This window comes from Strix uralensis, chromosome 21 (assembly GCF_047716275.1).
Source record: "Strix uralensis isolate ZFMK-TIS-50842 chromosome 21, bStrUra1, whole genome shotgun sequence".
Lineage (NCBI taxonomy): Eukaryota > Metazoa > Chordata > Aves > Strigiformes > Strigidae > Strix > Strix uralensis.
In genome coordinates, this window is record NC_133992.1 from 7,706,623 (window position 1) to 7,729,215 (window position 22,593).

General features: G+C 42.8%; 1 protein-coding gene across 4 annotated transcripts in view; it reads left to right on the forward strand.

The window, feature by feature from the left end:
- The window catches only part of NUP214 (nucleoporin 214), a 45,333-nt gene extending 26,822 nt beyond the window's left edge, over nucleotides 1–18,511 (forward strand). Inside the window, exons 28-36 of one of the 4 annotated variants that reach the window (XM_074891531.1) lie at nucleotides 1,865–1,938; nucleotides 3,753–5,519; nucleotides 7,035–7,108; nucleotides 7,623–7,779; nucleotides 9,989–10,138; nucleotides 12,924–13,095; nucleotides 16,601–16,743; nucleotides 17,581–17,605; nucleotides 18,300–18,511. In XM_074891531.1, coding sequence (XP_074747632.1) covers nucleotides 1,865–1,938; nucleotides 3,753–5,519; nucleotides 7,035–7,108; nucleotides 7,623–7,779; nucleotides 9,989–10,138; nucleotides 12,924–13,095; nucleotides 16,601–16,743; nucleotides 17,581–17,605; nucleotides 18,300–18,333 — 2,596 coding nt within the window. In that variant the 3' untranslated portion in view covers nucleotides 18,334–18,511. The remainder of the gene's footprint in view (nucleotides 1–1,864; nucleotides 1,939–3,752; nucleotides 5,520–7,034; nucleotides 7,109–7,622; nucleotides 7,780–9,988; nucleotides 10,139–12,923; nucleotides 13,096–16,600; nucleotides 16,744–17,580; nucleotides 17,606–18,299) is intronic. The other 3 variants (XM_074891533.1, XM_074891532.1, XM_074891534.1) reach the window with 3 other exon arrangements.
- Nucleotides 18,512–22,593: the final 4,082 nt, after the last annotated feature.

Consider the following 22,593-nt stretch of genomic DNA (forward strand, 5'->3'; position numbering starts at 1 on the left):
AATTTGACACAATATCGTGTAGCTTTGAGATTTTTCAGTCTGTAATTAATCAAGAGTAAATAATGACTGGCTTTCTTTTCAGGTTTATCTGTAGCGGGCTATTGAACAAATCATACACTGTGTGTACTGGTATTTCTCATCATCAGGTGATCATTTGAAATTAGAGCAGTGTGACTGTGGTTAAAGCACCCACTCATGGTCTGATGCACCAGGTTCCCTGACTGAGTGCACGTCACCACTTCTCATAGAGACAGAGAAGAATATTTAAGCTGTATTTTGTATGTTGGGGTTAAGGAAGAGGAAAAAGAGGCAGATCATAGCTAGTTTTAAATCACATGCTTTATTTAGTGAACGAAGAGCAGTAGCAGGAAAATCATCCCTAGCAAGTTGTACAGAGGCACGTGGGAATGAACTTTAGCTTTACAGCAGCAGGAGAAGAGGTTGAACACTGGAAGCTTCTGCTCCCAGAGAAGAATTGTCATATTAACACTTGTCAGCTCTGAAGATGAATTCCAAAGAGAATGATGTTGGGTTTTCTAACCTGGGCATACATATACAGGTTTCAAATGCTGGCAGATGTTTGAGAGACAGAAGTGCTAGAATTCCCAGTTAGAAGTTAAAATTTGTGCTAATGGTCAAACTTGCTGAATTATTTATTTTAGTACAACAATAAATTTTATGTTTTGGCTCAAAGTGGTCTGTTCATGAAGGTGACTAGAGAGTCCCCATGCCATCTGGTGATTTCTGTTACACAACAATAACACAAAGCAAAGTGCATGTTACGAACATATAGTTGTTCTGAAATCTCTCTTACAGAGTGTTTTTTCAGGGATGACAAAAATATTTCTTTGATCGTATCTTATGTTTGGGGGAGAGGGACAACTCCTTAGAAATGATTGTTTGAAATTCTGCATGTTTATCTATTTAATACTCAAGTGAATTTTTAATTTATAAAGTGGGTAACATTAAGTATTTCAGGACAGGCATACTTTCAAATGGCTGGTTTCTTCCAGTCTTAACCATTTCTCTGCAAGTTTGTCAAGTGGATGTTATCCAAACGCCTTGCTGTGCTCTTCAAAGGGCTAAAATAGTCCTTTTGAGAGATGGAAATTCAGATTCAAAAAGCAAACAAACCCTGCCTTTGTCCCAGGCTGCAGTGCCTCCGTCTGTAAACCATATGCTAAATACAGTGCCATTGTCACTGATGTCTTAGTTACACAGCCTGACTTCTATCTCAGCAGCTGGTCTTTGAGAATTAGAGAAAGCTTAAAAGGCCTCAGGGAATGAAGGTCTTTAGAGGACCCCAGTGCTCATTATGAAAGATCACAGTATTTTTGCAAGACAGAATATTCTTAGTGTGAAATAGTCATGGAAACTTTTAATTTCTGTCTTGCTATGAGTGATCTACTTTTTGACAGGTGGTAGTATCCAGTTATTCCCTTTTGTACATGCACTGTCTCTTACCTTTTAGCTCTTTTAAATAAACTCTAGTCGCCACTGTGGCTTCTGCTCTGCTAGTCTCCCAAAAGCAATGAAGATTTGGTGCATTGTGTTCAGCTGCTGAGCTGAATGGGGAAGAAATATACAGCAGAAAGGAAAGAATATGGGAGGATGAGGGCTGGTCAGAACTTTGGCTCTCTTTAACCCTCTAGAAGCCTTGTCAGAGGGAAGCACATGGAGCCCAGTCTGTGTGCATGCTTCTCTTTGCCTGTTTATTTGTTGGAGAAACTGTTCTTGTGCCTGTGTGGCTGACTTTGTGCAAGTCTGTACTGGAAATGTGACTCTCAGTTATGTTCATCATGGGGTTGGAAGTTTCAACACTTCGAGCTAAGTGTCATTCTTTCTTTCTCCTCTTTGCTCCTAGGTCTGGATTTAATTTTGGTGTTGTCACATCAGCTGCTTCATCACCGACACTGCCCAGCCTTGCTTCTTCACAAGGTTAGTTTGGAAGATTGTGCAAACAGCATCTCTACCCTGTTAAGAGAACACTTATTCTTCCTAATTCATGTGGTTCTTGTTTTATGTTGCAGTTCTATTACTAAAATTGCAGTAGCTGCAATAATATTTTATATATATGTTGGATTATGCCCTGTAATGCACAGAAATCTAGGCCACCTGCCTTTCAATTAAGAGTAAGCAAACTATTTGCTGCCAAGAATATCTAGGAGGTATTAGTTTATGAAAAGGGTAACATCTGTAGTCATTTCCTCTGCTGTCTTTAATCTGTAGATTTAAAGTTGCCGAGGTGGTCTGACACAGCTGTCATTAAGCAGAATGAGCATTTAGTAATGGGAGGGGAATGCTTGGGATGGGTTTGTGTTGCTTCTAAAATTGACTTGACAATATATATGCTGCCTTTCCATTTCATAGGTAGACCATATTTGTCTGGTCTGGAAAAAGGGGACTGATACATCTGCTTTATAATATTCTTGAAGTTTTCTGCCTCTAATTTCAGTCTTTCAAAAGAGATTGTCTGGTCAGAATCTCACTTTCAATGTTACTGGTTGCTCTAATAAAAGATATCACCTCTTCTTACAAATCCTGGCTTGCTTAGATCCTTAGTTCATCACAGCCACAGCAATGCTACTAATACTCTGTTGACCTTAAGCAAAGAGAACTAACTTGGTTTAAAACTTGAAGATTCAGTTAACGTAAAAACTTAGGTAAATAACACTGATTAAAGGAAGAGTGGGAGGTGCAGGAGGCAGATTTGTAAACCACGAAGTTGTGTGAGGGCAGTTACTCAGCGCTGCTCCGTGAAATGGTAGGAGCACCTTTGCCTCTGTTAGCTGGTGATAGAAGAAGAACAGAAGGAATTTCAGTGCCTCGGGAGGAAACAGATGCTACATTATTCAGCGTCAGTTACTAATATACTTAAATATACTTAATATACTTACAGAGTAAAAGACAAGGATAATACCAGCTGTGCTAAGAAGCTTTTGCTCTTTGTTATTTGATCTCCATGCAGATTTTCTGTACCTTGTCCAAAACAACCTGTAGTCCAAACACCAACGCAGTGTTTTCAAGTCAGAATTTCTGTGTATTTGGTGCTCAGAAATGAAATTACAATATATCAAATAAAACTAGTCCAGTCTCCCTTAAATCTTCAGTAGTTTCACACTGTCAGACAGCAGTATGTCTTATAAGTGGAGCTGCTTTAACAATTACATTTGAGAGCTTTTCTGTAGTCTTCCAAAGCTGAAAACAGGCTGTATAGAAGCTGGTCGGTGGTCTATAAATAGTTGAATTTCTAAAGAAAGATTTGATTCTGTAGAAGACTTTTCAAGTGCCAGAAAGTGTTTTTATGACCCAAACTCTGTTCTGAGCCATTGGTTTAAACAGAGTTCTGTAGTGAATGTCAGGAATTGTTTAGCTGAACCAAGTAAGAAGGGGTGGAAATGGTGTTAACAGCAAATGGTCTGTAGTAACCAGGTCTTTTATGTTTTTATCAAACTGAAAAAGAGATGGGAGCCGAAGGCAGAGAGAAGGATGGTTAAGTGGAGTACTTTGACAGGAAAGTAACAGTATTTGTCACTGCAACCCTATCCATAAATGCTTCAGGTGTCATCACTGTTGTCTCCTGAATGCACATGGAAGTGGCAGTTACCTGATGGTCAGAGGCTTTATAGTTTTGAGGCAAGAGCACTGTCTAACAATCTGTGAAGCGCTAAAGCACGCTAGTATTGTAAGAATGATAAATGAGCTTTGCATACCATAACTCAACTTGTAACTTCTGTCTCTCTCACTGACAGCCCCTGCTAAAGAGTCCACCCAGACTGATTCATTTTCACTTGCTGGGAGTTCCAAATTTGGAGTAGTCCCTGAGAGCTCATTTGCTTTTGGATCCCTTAAACCAGCAAGTGCTCCGGGAGCCTTAGTAGGAAATAGCTCCTCAGCAGATGGCACCCAGTCAAACAAACCTGCTGCAACAACATCTTCTGCTCCCTCCACAGCCTCTGGCAAGTTGGATATCCCTCCATCTAAACCAGCAGATCACTTGTTTCAGGGCAACCTAGCTGGGGAAACTCTTGGGAGCTTCTCAGGACTTCGGGTTGGTCAAGTAGAGGATAATGCCAAGACCACCACTAAAGCACCGTCTACCAGTGTTGCAGGAGCACAGTCAACTAAAGTATCTACAATACCTTCTGGGTTTACTTTTAGTGCTCCCCTGTCATTAGGAAAAGCTGGAGAAGCTGCTTCAACATCATCCACGTCGGCTAGCACGGCATCCCCATCCATCAGCACTAGTGCCACAGGCAATCTCTTTGGCAATGTCCAGATAACCAACACAGGGTCTTCTGGGGTATTTAATCTTGGAGGCTCTAGTGGCAGCAAACCCACCTTTTCATTTGGTATTCAGCAAGCAAACAGTATGAGCACATCCACCTCTACCCCTTCTACTCTCTCTACTTCAACATCCCTCTCATTTGGAAGTTTCTTGAGTTCTTCACAAACTGCTGTCCCTGCTGCAACTTCTAATAAGGGTGCAGGGGATGCCAAATTACCGTCTGTGTCGGAAAAGCCATCTGAAAATGAAGCTGTAGCAGCCGGGTCTTCACCTCCAATGACACAGCCACCGCAGCCGCAGGTACAGCTTTCAGAGTCTGGTAAAGAACCCGCTTTACCCCAGGCCACGGCCGGGGACACCGTCTCTGCGGGCTCTGGCACCACCTTAGCAGCACCTCCTCCTGATGCCATTGCTGCTCCTGCCTCCACAAGTGATTTGAAGGCACCGGTGCCTCCCGCCGTCTCTGCATCTGCCCCACCAGATCAGAATGTCTCAGCGACCACCTCTACAGCAAACATTGCCTCTCCTGCAGAAGCCACAGGTGTGTTGGCTGCTACCTCTGACGTTACTACATGTGTTCAGAGTCCAGCTGTCGGTGCCTCTGTGTTTGCCCCCACCTCTGCAGGCTCCTCAGTCTTCTCTCAGCCTCCAAGCTCCAGCTCTTCTGGCTCAGCATTTAGCCAGCCTGCTGGTGATACAACCGCCACTCCTTCCACACCACCTGTTTTTGGACAACTACCAGCAGGTACCACTGCATCCTCTCCGTTTGGGCAGCTCACCACCAGTACCTTGTCCACCGCCACCGCTACCACACAGGCTGCCAGCTCAGGTTTTGGTACTTCTGCTTTCGGCACCACCACTACCGGGGGCTTTGGGCAGCCAGCCTTTGGACAAGCACCGACCTTTGGGCAGCCAGCAAGCAGTTCTTCAGGTGGTTTTACCTTTAGCCAGTCTGGGTTTGGGACGATGCCAGCCTTTGGCCAGCCAGCGGCCTCCACAGCAGCCTCGAGCAGTGGCAGTGTTTTTGGAGCGCCGGCTAGCACCAACACCGCCAGCTCCTTTTCCTTTGGACAGCCACCTGCCAGCACTGGAGGTGGGTTGTTTGGACAAAGCAGCCCTCCAGTGTTCGGGCAGAACACTGGCTTTGGGCAAGGGGGATCCGTCTTTGGTAGCCCTGCCGCAGTTACTACTACAACGTCATCTGCTGGGTTCAGCTTCTGCCAAGCTTCAGGTAAGAACAAACTGCAGGGAAATGCGATCTCCCAGTGGTGCTGTCTGGCTGAAGTACAGAGAGCAGTGTATCACTGGGGAAAGTAGGACGCTTTTTAATGCCTTTTTTTTTCCACTTATGGCACTTGATGGTTTGGGGTTTTTTTTGTTTTCAATTAGTAAGAATAGGAGCTGCAGTGTGTGTGAGGGGGAGGCTACTGTTGGAGATCAAAGAATCTTTTGCTCTGCTTTGCTATTCATCAGTAGGCCTCCGAACGTAGCCTTTTCAAGTCAATCTTGCATTCATTTTATACTTACAAGTCTACCTTGACTTAATTTTGAATTATGTATTCTCCTGCCTGTTGCACAATAAGTGGGTTGGGTTCAGCCTAGTGTGAAAGATCTTAAACTAGTGTGTTGTTGTAAATTGTTACACTAAAGGTGAGGCAGCTCTGAGACCCTAATCAAGGCAATGAATACAGATGCAGCACTTCCTTCAGTGGGCTGCATTGAGTACGTGCAACAGTGGATGTATAGCCAGGTATAGTACTGCTATTGTGATCTGGGATGGCAAAAAAAATTTAAGCCCTTGAAGTGATGGGTTAGCAAGGAACTAATCTGTTAAATCCTCTTTTTCATTTGGAAACATCTCAAAATTAAATATAGCGGTAACATGACCATCAGCTACTTGTCTACACAGTTAAACTGAGTACTTGCACAGACCAAACCTTCTTTGTCAGTCTCCTTTTGTTCTCCACATTACTGTAACGTAGTGTTATTTTTTTCTTCCCAAAGCTTTGTCTGTACAATCTTCAGAGAGCTCCCAGGGAAAAGTGAAAAGTACACAGCAGTAATAGAGAACATGTATTTCTAAGGAAGAAAAACTAATTAGGCTCATTTAATTAAAAATGATGGCACTGTAGGCAAATGGCTTGTGCCTTTTAACTACAGTAACAGAGAATAGTTAAATTGGGGAAGTGTGCTCTGCTTGAGCAAGGTGTTCCTAATTATAGAAATGGAAGTTTTATTACAAAATGCATATTTAAGTGAACTAGGAAATGGAATGAAGAGTTCTTTTTTTTTTTTTTTTAATCAAAACATTTAATTATCTATAACAGGAATCTTTAGGTAAGAAATCTCAGATCCTCCCTACACAAGGGCAATCAGAATGCTACCATGCTTGTTCATGACTTGCAGCATCATTATAGCAATGTTAACAGAAATCCAGTTCTCTTACATTGTTACCAACAATTCCACAAGTGAAAAGGCCCTTTATTTTCTGTTTATTTTTAAGTTGGCTGAAGAGAAAAGGAGAATGACTTACAAATAAACTTTCAATGGAATTTATTATTTGTGTGTTGGCACATACTTTAAATTTGTCCAACCTAGATACATTTTGTAATATCATTTGTATCCCTGTGTTTTGGCATGGGAGACTTGTCCCTTCCCTGTTCTGCACTCGTGTCACCTCCCTGAATTGTCTTATACCCTAGCAGTAGTTCTGGTGGCTTATTTTCCTTTTTTTTTTTTTTCTTAGCAGGTTTTGGTTCTAGTAACACAGGTTCTGTGTTTGGGCAAGCAGCTAATACTGGAGGCACTGTCTTTGGCCAGGCAAGTATTTATTACTTTTGTAGAAACAAGGGACTGTTATGTATAGTGGGCTTGTTCAGGATTCCCTACCTATTTCTGATATATTTTAAAAAAAAAAAAAAGATACAGTTTGATATATTCAGTAAAAAGTGTGCCAGTCTGTGCTGAAGATATTTGCTATTCTAGTGGGCATCAAAGCAGCTTCTGCATGAATGTTTTCCAAGGGGTATGGAGAGACAAAAGTTTTATCACATGCAAGATAAGATAGAGATGCAGTAAGTCACCTGCCTTTATTCCATGGAAAGTGGACAGTGTAGGGCAAGTTTCAAAGGCATTATTCTGTACCACAGACAAGGTTTAAGATGGATTTAAATAAGATTTCATTGCATTATGTGTTGGAAGGTAATTCCTTGCTGGTTCATCAACCCCTTTGTACGTCCAGAGGAAGAGGCCAGACAGTAAAATCAGCCTTGGGAGTGTGTACTGCTTTGACCTCACTTAAATCCCTTTTTTTTTGGTCCTTTTTGTGTTCTAGCAGCCATCTTCTTCCAGTGGAGGCTTGTTTGGAGCTGGAAGTGGTGGGAGAGGTGGAGGCTTCTTCAGTGGTTTGGGAGGAAAGCCAAGTCAGGATGCAGCCAATAAGAATCCCTTCAGTTCCTCCAGTGGAGGATTTGGATCTGCAGCTTCCCAGAGTAGGTGAACCAAGCAAGAATACAAAATGTGCTGTGATTTCCATCTGCTTTTGTGATCCCATCTGCTTTTCTGCTGTTAGTTGTCTTTGAGTAAATTCTGTGTTAACATGAAAGACTTCTAGGGGGTAATGGAGACGGAGAGTATGCGTGATGTGTAATCCAGAATTTTTCTTTTAGGTTTATGGAAAACAAGTAGGGAAGTCATTGAAACAAACAAGCAGATGCAAGAAGCGTGAAGAGTATCTGTGTTCTGTAGAGAATTCTTGGCCAAATTCTTCTTTAAAATGGAACACTCTGAATTCTTGTCACTGAATTTCTACTTCTAACTTGGTTGGAAGTTAGATCCTTTAATTATTTCTTATCTGCCCTAACGCTGTAAAAATTGTTGAGAATCCCATCCTCAGGAGAAACCAAGGTAGCAAGTATGTGATGAATAGCAGTTTCCTCAGCTTTGTCCTAAAAATGGCTATCTTTATGCAGCACATGCAAATTTTGGTAAAATATCTTGCTATAATATATGGATAAGCTCTCGGTCATTTTTCATGTCTGGAGGAGATGTGATTTCCCCCCCCCCAGTCACATGGATATAGTAAAGAAAAATAAATATGCTTAGTGATTGGTTTGGAGATGTAGACTGTTTTGGTAAGGAAGCAGAATTATAAAGTTCCTTTTATATTTTATCCAGATTTGGTAGATGGGGTGGGGGTCTCACAGGTAAACTCCTATGAGCATCATGAAATCTGGGTAGATGAGAGGAATTGTTAAAGTCTTCCTTGGGAGGAGGGATTCAGCACTTGTCCTTTCCTTTGCTCCAGTTGTCAGCTAAAAGGATCAGTCCACATGTGTGTGTTAGCTAAATCAATCTGTACGTGAGGTGCCACACCAACCCTCCCACGTGTTGCTTCTTGCTCAGCCAACCAACCTAACAAAAGCAGACAAGAAAAGTAGTTAAGAATACGTTAAAGCTACCTGCAGGTTCCTCTGCACCAGGGACTTTAAGGGACTATCAGAAATTTTTTCTAGAAGCTATAAACTGTAAAGGCAAGAATCAATCACTGTCTATTAGTGTAAAGATTTTTTTCCTTAATGCCAGAGTCAAGTTAAAAACACATTAGTCTTGAGTTTTCTGGGCTAACAGGTTTGGTAATACTCTAAAATTTGAGCTGAGGTGCCTGTATGCTACTGTCTGCGGTAGCAATCAGTTTGAAATATTAGCAGGCTTTCTTGTGCCTTTTGTGTGCAGCTTTTGCAGATCTGTGCTTGTTATGTGCATTTTATGGCACAAAAGCTATTCATAATGATTTCCTAAGTATGGCTTTTATTTAATGAGACTGCCCAGCTTTGTTATTTCATCACTTGTTACCTGGGTTTGTCAGAAAGGGAAAAAAGAAGGGGTGGAGTCCAGCAGGTAGAAAGCACAGAGAAGGGAAAACAGTGTCTAAGATGTAAAAGTACGGGAAGAAAGGAGAGCTGTAGAATTAGCTGCAAGTGGCTAGAAGTAGCACATCAGGTCTTGGGAGAGCAAATCCATTTATTTTATTACACCTTTAATGATCCATTGGGATTAATGGTTGAGGTCAGTTCTCTAACCTCGCTACTTTAGTCCTCCTTTATTGTAGTGCTGGTTTTTGTGATGAAATAAAACAGATGGTTCACGTGAGAAAAGCGTTGGTTATTCTGTGTCCTGCCACTAGATGCTAAAACTCTGTAGCCTTGTGAAAGATGAAAAATTGAGTTACTTCTCAGTAAGGCTGGAAAAGTTTGGCTCCTAGTTTAAGGTCCCGTCAGATAGTCATGTTAAGAAATACTGACCATTGCCAAAATAGCTGAGAATCTTTAATTTGTGGTGGACTTGTGTTGTCCTGAGACTGATTCTAGCTGTTCTCACTTGAGGGATTGTCTTTTAGTGACTGCAGTACAGGATGCAACTAAACAAATCATCCATCACTGTGATTTGCTAGATTGAAGCAGTAAAGGGTTGTTAGTGATCCATCAGATCCAAAATGGATCTTGGTGGAACTACAAAGCCCTGTGGGGATAAGGAAAAACTTGGCTTCTCTCTGCAGAGTGCTTTTTTCAGTGTGGTGTTCTTTGTGTGCTTGGGGGTTGGGGAAGTAAAAGGCACTTCCCTTTCTCCTGATCCAGTTAATGAAGTGTAACGTAGAATATTGTCTATTATGAGCTTCACAAGTATTCTTCATCTCCCCAGATTCTTCTAGCTTATTTGGAAACAGTGGAGCAAAGACGTTTGGATTTGGCAGCTCATCTTTCGGAGAGCAGAAGCCTACGGGCACTTTCAGCTCTGGTGGTGGAAGCGTGGCATCTCAAGGCTTTGGGTTCTCCAGTCCAAACAAAGCAGGTACTTTGTTAATCCACCCACTATGAACACCCACACTTCCCTGTGAGATATTTAGTATTCTATCATTTAGATGTCTGCAGCCTGGACTCAGTACATCTACAGGAATTATCTCTGAACAATAAATAAAAAATAACTACTGGCTTAGTGAATGAAACTTGAGCTGGTGGATTCAAGGCAGAGATTTACAATCTCTTGTGCAGAAGAGCATCCAGTAAACTACGTTTTCAGGTGTTCATTCCAGAAATTTCCATTGCAGTTTAAGAGCAGAGAGCTGTGTGAATCAGTTCTGGTCTTGTGTACCATAAAATGAAGAGTACAGAGTATGGAACTGAATAAATATTTCCTATTTTAGATGCTTCCTTGGAATATTATCTTCCAAACTTCACTCTGGATTTTGTAAGCCTTTTTGTCCCCATTTCTTCATGTGAGTGAAAGCGCAGGTGTCTACAGTGGGAATGCTTCCTCATAAAATTCTTATCAGACATGCCACAGGTCCTTCTCTTTTGAAATCAGTCTGACCTGTCATCATACTTTTTTCTGTGGTTCTCTGTCAGTTAATTGAATTACATATTGGAAATGTCACAAAACCTCTTTTCTTTTTACTGTCACCTGCCCAAAGAAAGAGCCACAAAAGTAGTGGTGACTGATACGTTCATTAGAACTGAATGGCAAAATGTTCAGTGTGTTAATTACCAGGCAAAAGTGGAGGTCCAAAGGGTCAGGCAGAGCAAAGGTTTTCTCCTCCATCCTCAGGCCATCCTTACAGTGAACACCGATGAAGATAGGTGTTCTGCTCCAAGTGTGCCTCTTGAAGCTTCATCACTGGGGGAGGTAGGAGAGGCTTGGTCTTCCTTGAAGTTGTCTTGAGACAGCGCTGCTCGAGAGCTCCCTTGGGAGATGCAGCGCTTTGGGAGGAAGCGCTCTCTGCTTTGAGAGTGGCTGTGCTCTCGTGTTAGTGAAGTGGCTGAGAGCATCAGGATGATGCTATCAGATCCAGCAGCCATTTGTAAGATGTCTCAAGTATTGCTTTCTGCTTGGTAGCGGACTGAGTTTCTTGTCTCGGGCATACCTCCCATCTGTTATTTTGCTAGAGGAGGAGAAAGGCCTTGCCGAAGGAAGTTCTTCTTTCATTCACTCAGTGACTCTTTCCTTGCTTTTGACTATTTTGGTTTCAAAATTCTTCTTGTGATGAGATTTTCAAGAGGTTTCTGCAGAAAGCACATCCACTCACACAGAGCTCCTCAGATCTGTCCCTCCTCTGGTTATATTTGCTAAATATTGAAACGAATGGTATGTCTTCCTCTCCCAACTGCAGTGGAAGGATTTATTTGATTCGAATTCCCCTTTGTCCTGGTTACACTACTTACAAATAGTGGAGAAAGGAAAGTGAAACGTGTTAATATGCACTGCGAAAGTGGGTGTGTGCTGAGCAAAGCTTCAGCCCCTGTGATAAATACTTTAACTTCCTAGAGATAGAGGTAACAAGATATCTGATCTGTGTTTAAATAATTCAGGCCTAGCATTTATTTTTTCCAGACCTTTTGTGTTTACAGCCAAACAGTATCCATTACCTTGACACGGACTGGAATTTCACCCAGGGTATTAAAATGTGTGGTGGTATCCCATCCTCATCCCTAGTCAAACGAAAGAGCAGGTGTCCTTCACGTTCCACAGTGTCAGTTAGAAACAGGCCAATAATATCAGCAGATGAACACAGAATAAAATAATCTGGGTAGAAATCCATTCAGAGCTGCAGAAGGCAGCTAAACCCTGAACAGAAATTGCCAAGAGCAGAGTTCAGTTCTTGATTCCCTGCAGGAATCGTGCAGTTCCACTGACCTGGCATTTAATCATTACATCTTAGTTTCCACCACTTAAACCGGGATAATACCCTACCTCCCGAATCTTTTTGCATCACTGAAACACCTAAAAAACAAGCTTGCTATCTACCATCTGATCTTAAGAGATGGGGAAAGCTTGCCCATTGCACCGGGGAGTTCTTCCAGTTTAAGCACTTGCATGCATGAAGTTCTGTCCACAAGACACTCATATGTCCTTCCAGAGCTTTAGATTAGAAGCCAGAGTAAACCACTGCACCAAACCACAGCAGTGAATGCTCACGGAGCCGACAGGAGACTTTCCATTCTGTGTTGTTATATGCAGTTCCTTTGCATAATAACTTGTTTAAATGGTGATGAGCAGAGCTTTACTTTAAAACTGACTGCATAAGCTAAGCTTTTTTTTTTCTGGTAAGGAGTGCTAGTTTTATGATGAAGGATGGCTATGTCTTTTTTTATAATAATAACAGCATCAGTCTAGCACCTGTTGTATGCATTTTTACTATAACTTGGTTATTGTGCATGCTTGCTATCTCACAATTAGGATACTGGCCTTTTTTTATATAAAGCAAGGAGAAATTTCTTCACAGTGTGCAAGCATGTACGAGATATTACCACCTTCTAGCCCAGCTCTAGGGACTGAGTTGATCTTGTGCTAAACTGTTCAAGAGGCCCAGAATGTGGTTTTCTTCTGGATAGTCTCTTAAATCAGTTGCAGATTTTGCATGCGTTTAGGCACTTTTCCTTATATATGTCTTTTGTAACAAAATACCCTGCAGTTTGGAAGCTTTATGGCAGTTAGTTTTATAAATAATGCTGTGTCCACATTATAAGATGAACAGTCCCATTATGGAGATTGTCTGCTTGGAAATCTAGTTTTTGTTTTCTCTCTGTGCATTATTGTTTACGTGATGTTCTTGTCCCTTTTTTGCCTCTGTGTTGCTCAGGTGGCTTCGGTGCTGCTCCAGTGTTTGGCAGCCCTCCCACTTTTGGGGGATCCCCTGGGTTCGGAGGGGTGCCAGCATTCGGTTCAGCCCCAACCTTTTCAAGCCCTCTGGGCTCAACGGGAGGCAAAGTGTTCGGCGAGGGTACGGCAGCAGCCAGCGCTGGAGGATTTGGGTAAGCCAACCAGGGTCCAGGGTTGGGAAAACAATGTTCTTGCATGACAAACTACTACATGTAGTTACCTCTGCATTAACATAAAGAATATATTCTGTGATTGATTGCTAAGCTCTAAGTTTCCTTGGTTGGTTTGTTTTTGTTTTTTTAATTTTTAAAAAGTATAAAACTAAGACTTTAACCCCAAAGGAAATAATGTCTATGATCTCATTTTAATGCTGAAACTACTATGTTGAATCTTTAGCTTTAGAGATGGGGGGGGGGGGGGGGGATGGATGTGGGTCGTCTTGCAAGCGTCTAAGGAAATGCAGGAGTATTTTCTGTGTGCACACTTAATGAGTTCAAATCTATGCCTAGCAAAGAAAATAATAAATATTATCTGTGACTCTGTCTAGCCACCTTATCCACTTGTCAGATTTGGGCTAGAGATACTAATGAGAATCCAGTCTCTTCTCTCACCTTTGGGGGTGGGACGAAGTGCCTGAGCTCCCAGAGCGATTTGTGTTTATCCCACCCTGATTGTTTTTACTTGTTTCTTTGCCCCTTAAGCCTGTGCCTGGCACCAGAGCAGACAGCACTTTTTGCCTTGTTTTGTTCAGGAAGTACAGAATTTCAAACCTTGCAAAGCAGCTTCTGCAATAGGCAGCAAATGCGCTTCTTCAACATTGTACTACCAGCAAGCAACTCTCCTTCACACCCTACAATTATATTCAGACTGAATAGACCCGACTGAAAAAAGAAAAACTTCCAGAGAAAAGAGGAAACTGGATGTCTTCCCAATCTTAGTGTTTACATATTTCACAAGCGTTTGTCTTCAGTTTCAGGAGGAACTGCCTTTACGTAAGGCACATTGGAACATCCAGAAGTGTAACTTGTTAATTCCCCATGAGGTTAGGCAGATACCCATCTGCCAGGGCGGCACCCCTGAGCTGTGGGAGGCTTCAGCTGCTTTCTTCTGCCATGTCCTGAACTCCAGTGCAGCAAATTGGAGAGTCCCTTTGGAAAGCGTAAAAACAGAGGCAGCTTAATTAAATCTCTGCGAAGAAGGATGCGCTTGTGGGATGACTTACCTTCAACTCGGCTGATGTTTTGTTCAGTTCCAACTTTCAGCCATTGTGCTGCAGGATTTCGTACTGGAACTGGATGCATTCAGTGCTCAGCGTTGGAAGTTTAAAGATAAAATGGGATTCAGAACAAGCAGCATGGTGATGCAAACAGAGGTCTTGCATAAGCAGTCTGGAGACTCAAGAAAGATAATTCAGTGGCTTAACTTGTGGGAAGTTTTGAGAATTTCTTCTCTATCAAAAAGGTGCACACTCAGTCTGATATTTTCAGAGTTGCCTGAGGAATTCGATTTTGATTTTAGAAATTTTTAAAAGAGTGTGCAAAATTCCAAGGCAGCTTTACAAAACTCCAAATCCCACCACAAAATTTTGAGCAATAGTTTAATTCTGCAGTATAGTGTAGCACTTGTGCAGGACTTCCTTTCTGCCTTTCTCTTGAAGTGAAACTTTAAAAATCCCAAATCCAGAGAAGTTACTTGCCAGTACATTATGCGGTATTAGCTCTGGGTTCATGTGATTCATTGCTGCTTCGATTCTGAAAAGTCTGCATCGCTTGATAAATGACTTCAGTATCAAAAACAGAAACTACTACACTTCTTCAAAGCCTGCAATTCCAACTGTTTGTGAGCAAATAATGTTTTGCTCTCATAAACTAACCTCAAGTGCCTCTCAATTCTGTTTTGCATAGGAGCTTTACAAGAGACCTGGAAATGTGGGCAAGATAGGTTTGATTAAATTGTTACCAGGCAATGACTGTATCTCATGTCTTTTTAGGTGTTTAAAAAAAAAATCTGTCCGTAGTTTAAGCTGTTTCTCTACTCATACTATGCTTAGCCTTTTTCAACAGGCATGTTCTTCTAGTTGCAACTGAAAGAAGCAGTTTGAACCACAAGTTTCCTTGTCACTATTTTCACCCCCACTTCCTTTTACTAGGTAGACATGATTAGTGTGTTTAGTGGCATAGTCCTGAGGAGATGCAGCACTGTAAAAACCTCTTGTTCTAAAACGCATCACCCCATCTTGCTTCTTTAAAAAGAACTACAAAACCTGTTCTACCCTTCCTGAGAAAACCACCTTTGTGGGTCTGAGATGAAGTTGTGTGCAAGATACGTGGGTCAAGAGCCAAACCAGAGGCACAGGGGATGGTTAGCAGGGCCAAAGATGCAAAGTCACTGAACTGCCTGTTGTATCTAATGGTGTGTATGGAAGTGTAGTGTGTGCAGTGACAGCCTCTGGGATAGGAGAGGTGATGTCCTTTACCAGGTGAATTGCTTGTCACACTGCTCCAAGGGTTGTCTTTTATCTGGAGAGATATGGTTTGATGTAGTTTTGTTTTTTTTTTTTTTTAAAGTCTGCTAGATCTGGATGGATGGAGAGGTGGGTTAATGTGCTGTCAGTTCATATTTTAAGTCAAAAACGACAGGAGCTTGTGTGAGACACAGCCTTGCAAAACTGGCACACTATTTAACTTGACTAACTGTCTGCTCAGGGGAGAGCTGTTGCTGGGTTAGTACTAGTAGCATTGTGCACTTGCAGAGCTTTAGCAAAGACTGTCATTTGAAAATTTTGTGTCTGCATTTTGCCCAGTTTAAGTTAAAGAAACAGTTGAAGCTCATGTTTTGAGTGTGCCTCTTACATTCAGAATTAGGAGAAGTGTACTGGGGGGGGACAGAGAACCATAATACATATTGAGGTCTCATTAGTGTGTCATGCTGATAGCTCTACAATGCCTGGTTGGACGGAGTGGGTGGAGAAAGGAGACCAATTTTCATATATAAAAGTGTTTCTTATTTCAGTCCCCAAAAGCAATTAGGGAAGTAATCCAAAGGTGGTGGGGAGAAGTGCCAGGTAGGTGCAGATCTTCAGGAAAGCACTGGAGCTGTGTGTGATTCAAAATGGGCTGGGGAGAGAAAGGAATTGAGAAATCTGCAAACGGTTTATGTGGGCGGTGGTAAGGTACCATCTGAAAGTTGGGAGCCTGGGTTCTGTATCTGGGCTCTGCTTTGTGCTCTGGCTGTGAGCAGCTCATACCAATTCTGTGTTTGCTGCCCTGTTTGTGAAACAAAATGATGCTGTACTTTTGAGCTTAAAAGGTGAAAACTACACACAGGGGTGAGTTAATATATTCCATTTGATGGCTGGTGTTGGCATTTCCAAGCACTTGAAAACATAACCCTTTGTAAGCATGAACATTATCTGCCTTTGTGCCTGGTGTACACTCAGAATGGGAGATGAACAGATGCTTGTATGTAGAATAGTCTTTCCCAAACCAGAAAATCTGTTTCCAGAATGAACAATTATAATTATTCATATCAGGTGGTCTCACTCTTTTGATGTATCCTCGTTTAAGGAGTGCGCTGTTATCCTTGGGAGTATGGGGACAAACTTCCAGTGTAAGTGAGAAGATGCTTTCAAACACAATTTTTCTCTTTAAACTGCAGGTTTGGTGGTACCAGTAATAACACAGCATCGTTTGGCACGCTAGCAAATCAAAATACTCCAACATTTGGATCGCTGTCACAACAGGGTACCGGTTTTGGCACACAAAGCAGTGGATTCTCAGCTTTTGGAACAGGTGGAGGAGGTAGGAGAAATTAAAATATAATGAACCTAACAGGCCCCATGTCTCCAGTTTTCCCTGGAACTTGGGCGTGACTCCTCAGCTCCCTGGCAAAAATCTGCCTGGTCCTGGTCCTGCTATAGGGAATGTCCTGGAGAATTGAGCTGCAGGGTGGGGAGTAGAGTCTTCTCAGGCTTTAGCTCATAATTTCATCACTGATTTGCTGTGTGGCATGTCAATAAATCACTCTTCTTCTGCACACCTCATTAGATTATTCTTTTTCACCCCTTTTTGTGGAATTGTTCTTTCTTCTCAAAGGAAAATACTGAGAAATAATATCTCTTCAGTACCATATGCATGGGTACCTATATGTAAGTACTTAGTGTCAAAAGAATATGCACTGCAAAATTGAGCTGGAACACCAATAGCCAAATTTTTATCTGATGTAATTCAGTGAAGCTGCAGTGATTTAGGCAGGGCTGAGAACAGCCTTTGAGAGAGGAGGTGTTCCGCAGTGGTCTGCCTGTGACCATTGGCTTGCATTAACCACAAACTCCATCTTCAGAAAGCAGCCCTCTATTTTCATGGAGAGGTGAATAAACCAGGCACATTGTGTGCAGTTGCTGCTAATGAATGGACCTAGCTGATAAGCAGTGAAAGCAAAGCCCTCTTAGGAACCGAGCAAGTCACTTTTCTTCTAGATGGAGATTTGACTTTCATTGTTTGCCCATCGCTCTTTCCCTGGCCTAAGGCAGGAAAGAAATGTTTTCAATCTGTGTGTGGGAAGGGACATTTACTACAAATCTTAAGCATTCATTTTACCTTTTAATAATTATTTTTCTAATCTTGCATTTCTTTCAGGGTTCAGTTTTGGCTCATCTAACACGTAAGTACCGTTTTGTGTCTAACTCTTCATTAAAAATACAAATAGAATCAGAACAGAGGAGTTGAATGGTTTACAAGGGCAAGTTTTGAAAGTAGCAGTAAAATACTAGTTCTGATTTCCTTTTTAGTGGCACTGCATAGAGCTCAAAGCCCAGGCTCTGAATGTGTGCTTTCCAGTGAGGTTAATCTTTCATGTAAGAGAGAATTTCCAGTTTAGATCATGCTCTTTGTCCACCTGTCAGGCACTGATGTGTGTGCTCAAGCTGTGTGTGTGAACCTAGTATCTACTCCATTTATCAGGTTGAAACAAGGAATGAAATAAATCGGTACTTTTCTGGCTGAGTTGAGATGGTGATTTACAGTTAAAGAACGGGACTAAGAGCTGAAGTTAACTCTGTCATCCACTCTGCCGCTTTCAGCAAGTTTCTTAATTTTTGTTTCCCTGTCAAGTAGAGAGAGCATGTACCTCTCCAGATGGTAGGCTCTAGAATAAGCTTAATTATATCTAGTTAGTATGTGTTGATTCAGTCTCAGGTAAAAGATGAGGGAAATACCAATATGTTTCATAATAAGCTTCTGATTCTAGGGAGACTGGAAGTTTGAGAGATCTGCTGAACTAACACTGCCTGAGGGAGACTCTAGCACTCATTGCTGTGTTGTTCGGTTGTTTTTTTTTTTTCTTTCTCGCTCCACAGATCTTCCTCTGGATTTAGTGGATGGAGAAGCTAGGAACATCCTGACCTGTGCCGTAGCTCCTGCATTCATGAGTCACCTACATGATCAATATCCAAACAGATTTTCCTTTAAATACGAGTTCTCAGACTTTTTTTTTTTTAAGAAAAAGATTTTGCTTATTTTTATGCAACACTTGTTCTTGCTCTATATTAAACTATTTTATCTTCCTTGATGTTATTTGTGTTGGAAGGGTTTATCTCCCTGCATCTAGAAGAAATAGATGTATGCTGTGGTTACCAGCCCTGTACTGGACTTAGCTTTCTGTTGTTCATCCCTTGCGTAGACAAGGGAGTAGCTCAAGTTGGTTCCTGATATAAACCAGCACATTTTTCATTGAAGAGAATGACTGATTATCCTAGGCTCTTAAGAAGGGGCTGCAGTTTGCCCTGCTAATTTTAAGTATAGGATGGGGCACATGCTTATCTCACTGAAGTGCTAAAACTGAGTCATGTATGAGCCAGAGGCTTAGTGGAGAAATAGGAAATTATCTGAGAAGAAGCTGGCAGCATGCAGAACACGTTCCCATGGCAGTAACATTCAGCAAAGGGGTGGGAGGTAAAAGCTCTCCTATTTTTACCTTTCTGTAAATTTTACAGAACTCAGAAAATGGCACTCAGGTTATAGGGAAAACTTCTGGCCCTTGAATTAGAAGTGTGACCTCCATCCAGAGGCATTAGTGATTTTGCAGCTTATGGATGTTGGATTCCACGGTCAGCCACGTTTTTTTCTATCACATGTATGATATTGTCCTCTCTCCCTGTAGCTCTTAACTTTAGTCGATATCGTTTGTGAAATTCTCATATGTTTATACTTGAACATACTGAGCAAATGTTTGAAAGAATGCCCTGAAGGCACTCTGGACAAACACTTTTTCTATTTAATGCATCTGACCTCTATGAAACCTCTAAATGATGTAATGGGTTTTTGTTGCTCTGTAAAAAATGCATTTGAAATAACAGTTTATGTATTAGTTGAATACATGCAGATTGGATGGTTTTATTTTGTTGGTCCTATTAGGACATTTTGGGGTACTTCTGCTTTTTCGATTTTCAGCAGAAACATTCTAACATTTCTTTTTTTTTTAAATACCACACAATATGATGACAAGTGTCATTTTTCTGGTTTGGTGGGCGTGTGGTCACTTTTTGGAATTGTAAATAGTTGATAACTGCTTGTTTTCATGTCGAGTGCTATAAACTAAATACTTATATCTATCAACAGTTCCTGAAGAAATTGCTTTTTTTTAAGTCAACCAAAAATGTTAGTGTTCATCCTAACACCTGTCCCAGCTGTGGAAAGTGTCCTTCCTGTCTCTGCACCTGCGAATGACATCAGGTATGTTCCCTTTAAAAAGGAAGACCACTGAAATATAGGAAATAGAGTGTACAAGGAAGGCTTCCTTTCAGATAGGAAGAACTTTGCAAGGCTGTAGGCTCTAAGGATTTCTGAGCCCTGCCACTCCGTGCTAGAGGCAGCTCTGTTGGGGGGTTGTCTGTAACCTCCCTGTCCCTCTACAGGCAAGAGCGAGGCTCTAACGATGCTGGGGCCACAGCACGAGAACAGAGGAGAAAATTTTCTGAAATTGGCTGGTTTAGAGATGGAAGAAAAAGCTGAAGATGGGTTGAATTGTGCCCTCCCAGTATGTTCTCCTTGACTATATAACATTTCTTAAGGCCTAGAGGTGATACTGCTGTTCTGCTTTCCTTCCTCTTTATAAATAGCAGCTGGCCCAAACCATTGACCTTAAATTCTTTGCATTAATCTCCCCTCGCTGTGGCATGCGACACCTCCTAGCAAGGCTGTATCAGCTGTGCTCCCCCAGATAGCTAATAAACCTCTTGCTAGGGAGAGGATTGGCTTGGTAAGAATGCGATGTTGGCATGTCGAGCCATTTTAAGTTGCTTTTTTGGAATGATGGGAGCAGTTGGGGGCTGTCCCTGCTGTGCTGCTTGGTACCTGTTTTCCTTTACCCTCTGCAAGTGAAGGGCCATTAGAATTACTCCAAATCCGGATTGAACACACATTTTCTTGCAATGCTTCCAAAATCATGGCTGAAACAACCCAACCCCCTGAACTATCTGCCCTTGAGAAAATGGATGCTGCTCCTGGTTTCCATAGTAGCTGCTGGAGGAGCTGAGCAGCGTAGAGAGGCTGATCGTGACCACAAGCCTACAGGAATATACACAAAACCTAGCAAAGTCGACTTTGAAAAATCTGCATTTTTATTAGATGACTCAAGGACTTGGCAAGTGTGTGTGGCGCTGGGTTGGTGGTTGCCAGGAGCTGTTATAGTCTGTCATCTGTGCTAAGTGGCCTGTGATCTCATGGCCTCTGTCCAGTTTTTTTGTGGACAGATGTCCACCAAAAAATAAAACTACTAACACACATAGCCCCTGTCTTGGCAGAGCTGGTAAAGAAGCCAATGACTAGCTGGGCTTGGAGACCTTGTTTCAGTGAAGTGCTGGTTAATCCTCAAATAACTAATAGCAGTGGTTCCACAACTACTCTGAAAGAGCTTATCATTTTGTCTGGGCTAGTGGGGTTGTGCCTGACGCCTTTTCCTGCCATTTCAGTATGAGAAGAAATCTCCTAAGGCTTTTATCAAAGGTGGATTCTTAATTATTTCTAATGAAAGAACATGCTTATTTTTTCCCTCCCCTGAGACTAGGCCATGGCCTCGAGGCAGTGGCGAGGCGGGTGCTGAGCACTAAATGACGGTGTTACAGACTTGGTGGGTGGAGGAGAGCCTGAGGCACGGAGAGGATCTCCCCAAACCCATGGAAACACCAGATGGGGGTTTTCTGCTTCCTCAAAGGCTAAAAGAGCCTTTTTCTAGAAAAGGGGCCAAATGTAGCTTTGTCACAAAGAGGCACAAAAAGAAAGAATTATTCTTTAATCTCCCATTTTAAAGGTTTTTACTGTCTAGTACTTGGTATTCCAGAATATAGGTTTCTTGCAGAATACCAGTGGTCTCTTGGCTCTTCTGTGCCGCAGTGCCCTGCTGCAGGCAGGCGACCAGAGGACCCATGCTGGTGGAATCCCTCTGCAGTCGAACCGAGGAGGGATCACAGGGCTGAAGTTCATCCCACGCTGCCGGGTTATATCCCTCAGCTTGCCTTGTCCCTCGTGGCCACCTGCCTGCCCAGGCAGGCCCCGGGGGCAGAGCCAAAACCCTGGTGATGCTCCGTGGGAGAAACTGGGATGGTTTGAGGGGAGCATCCTGCTTAGGACGGGCTTATCGGCCTCAACAGCGAGCGGCTGGGGTGTGTGTGGCGGGGTGAGTCTCAGGGATGAGTAGGATTGGAAAAGTGCTGCTGAACATCTCAGCCCTTGCTCCAGCTGCTCGGAAAGGCGAAGACAGGCCCTGGCACTACCTCTCCTCCCACACCTTTGACCAGGAACCAGGGGCCTGGTCTCAGCGGGTGCTGGTCTCTGCCCCTTGCCCGCAGTCCTGTGTGGAGCCGCCTCGCTTCACCCCCTCAACCCATGTACGTGGTCCTGCCGCTGCAGACCCAGAGGCTGAAGTGACATTTTATTTATCCCTTCTTAGTTTTCATGTGTCCTGCCCTTGTGCATTGCTTTCAGCATTGCTTACAAGGAAAAATAATCCTGCATGAGGCTTTGGCATGAGCGTGTGTGGTAGTGCCGAGGGTTTTTGTTCCTAGATAAATGTCACGTTGAGCCCCAGGGACCCGCAGCTTGGCGGGGATGAGCCACCCTCGCTCAGCAGCGAGATGAGCCCTGTCCTTGCTCCTTCTCACAGCAGCAGTGAGGCCCCAGGGTCTTGCAGCCATCGACAAGACTGACTCTTCCTCACCAAGGGATGAGCTTGGACGTGTCAGCATGTTTTTTGAGTCTGCACCCCGACGTGTGCCTGTTGCTTCTGTCTCAGCCCCCCGAGGGCCCCACGGTTATGTTCAGCACGTTCTCTGTCTCGCACCATCCCCACCTCATTTTTCTGCAACTTCCAGTAGGTCACAAAGCTTCTCTGCAAGCATGTCTCTGGCTCCCGCTGCAGCGCTGAGACTTCTCCATATGTGCCTTTATCACAGACGGGCACACTTTGTGCTGCCAGTGCCCGTATCTGAACTCGTACTGTTCCCTGAGCACGAGATAAAAAAAATGAAGTTGCATATTGCCAGCAAGCGCATTGCTTGAACAATAACGGTGGGGCTGTCGCTCAGCCTTGGTGCTGTGGCACCGTTCCTGGGCACACACAGCCGTGGGCGATGCTCTGGCTTGGGGCTGCAGCCC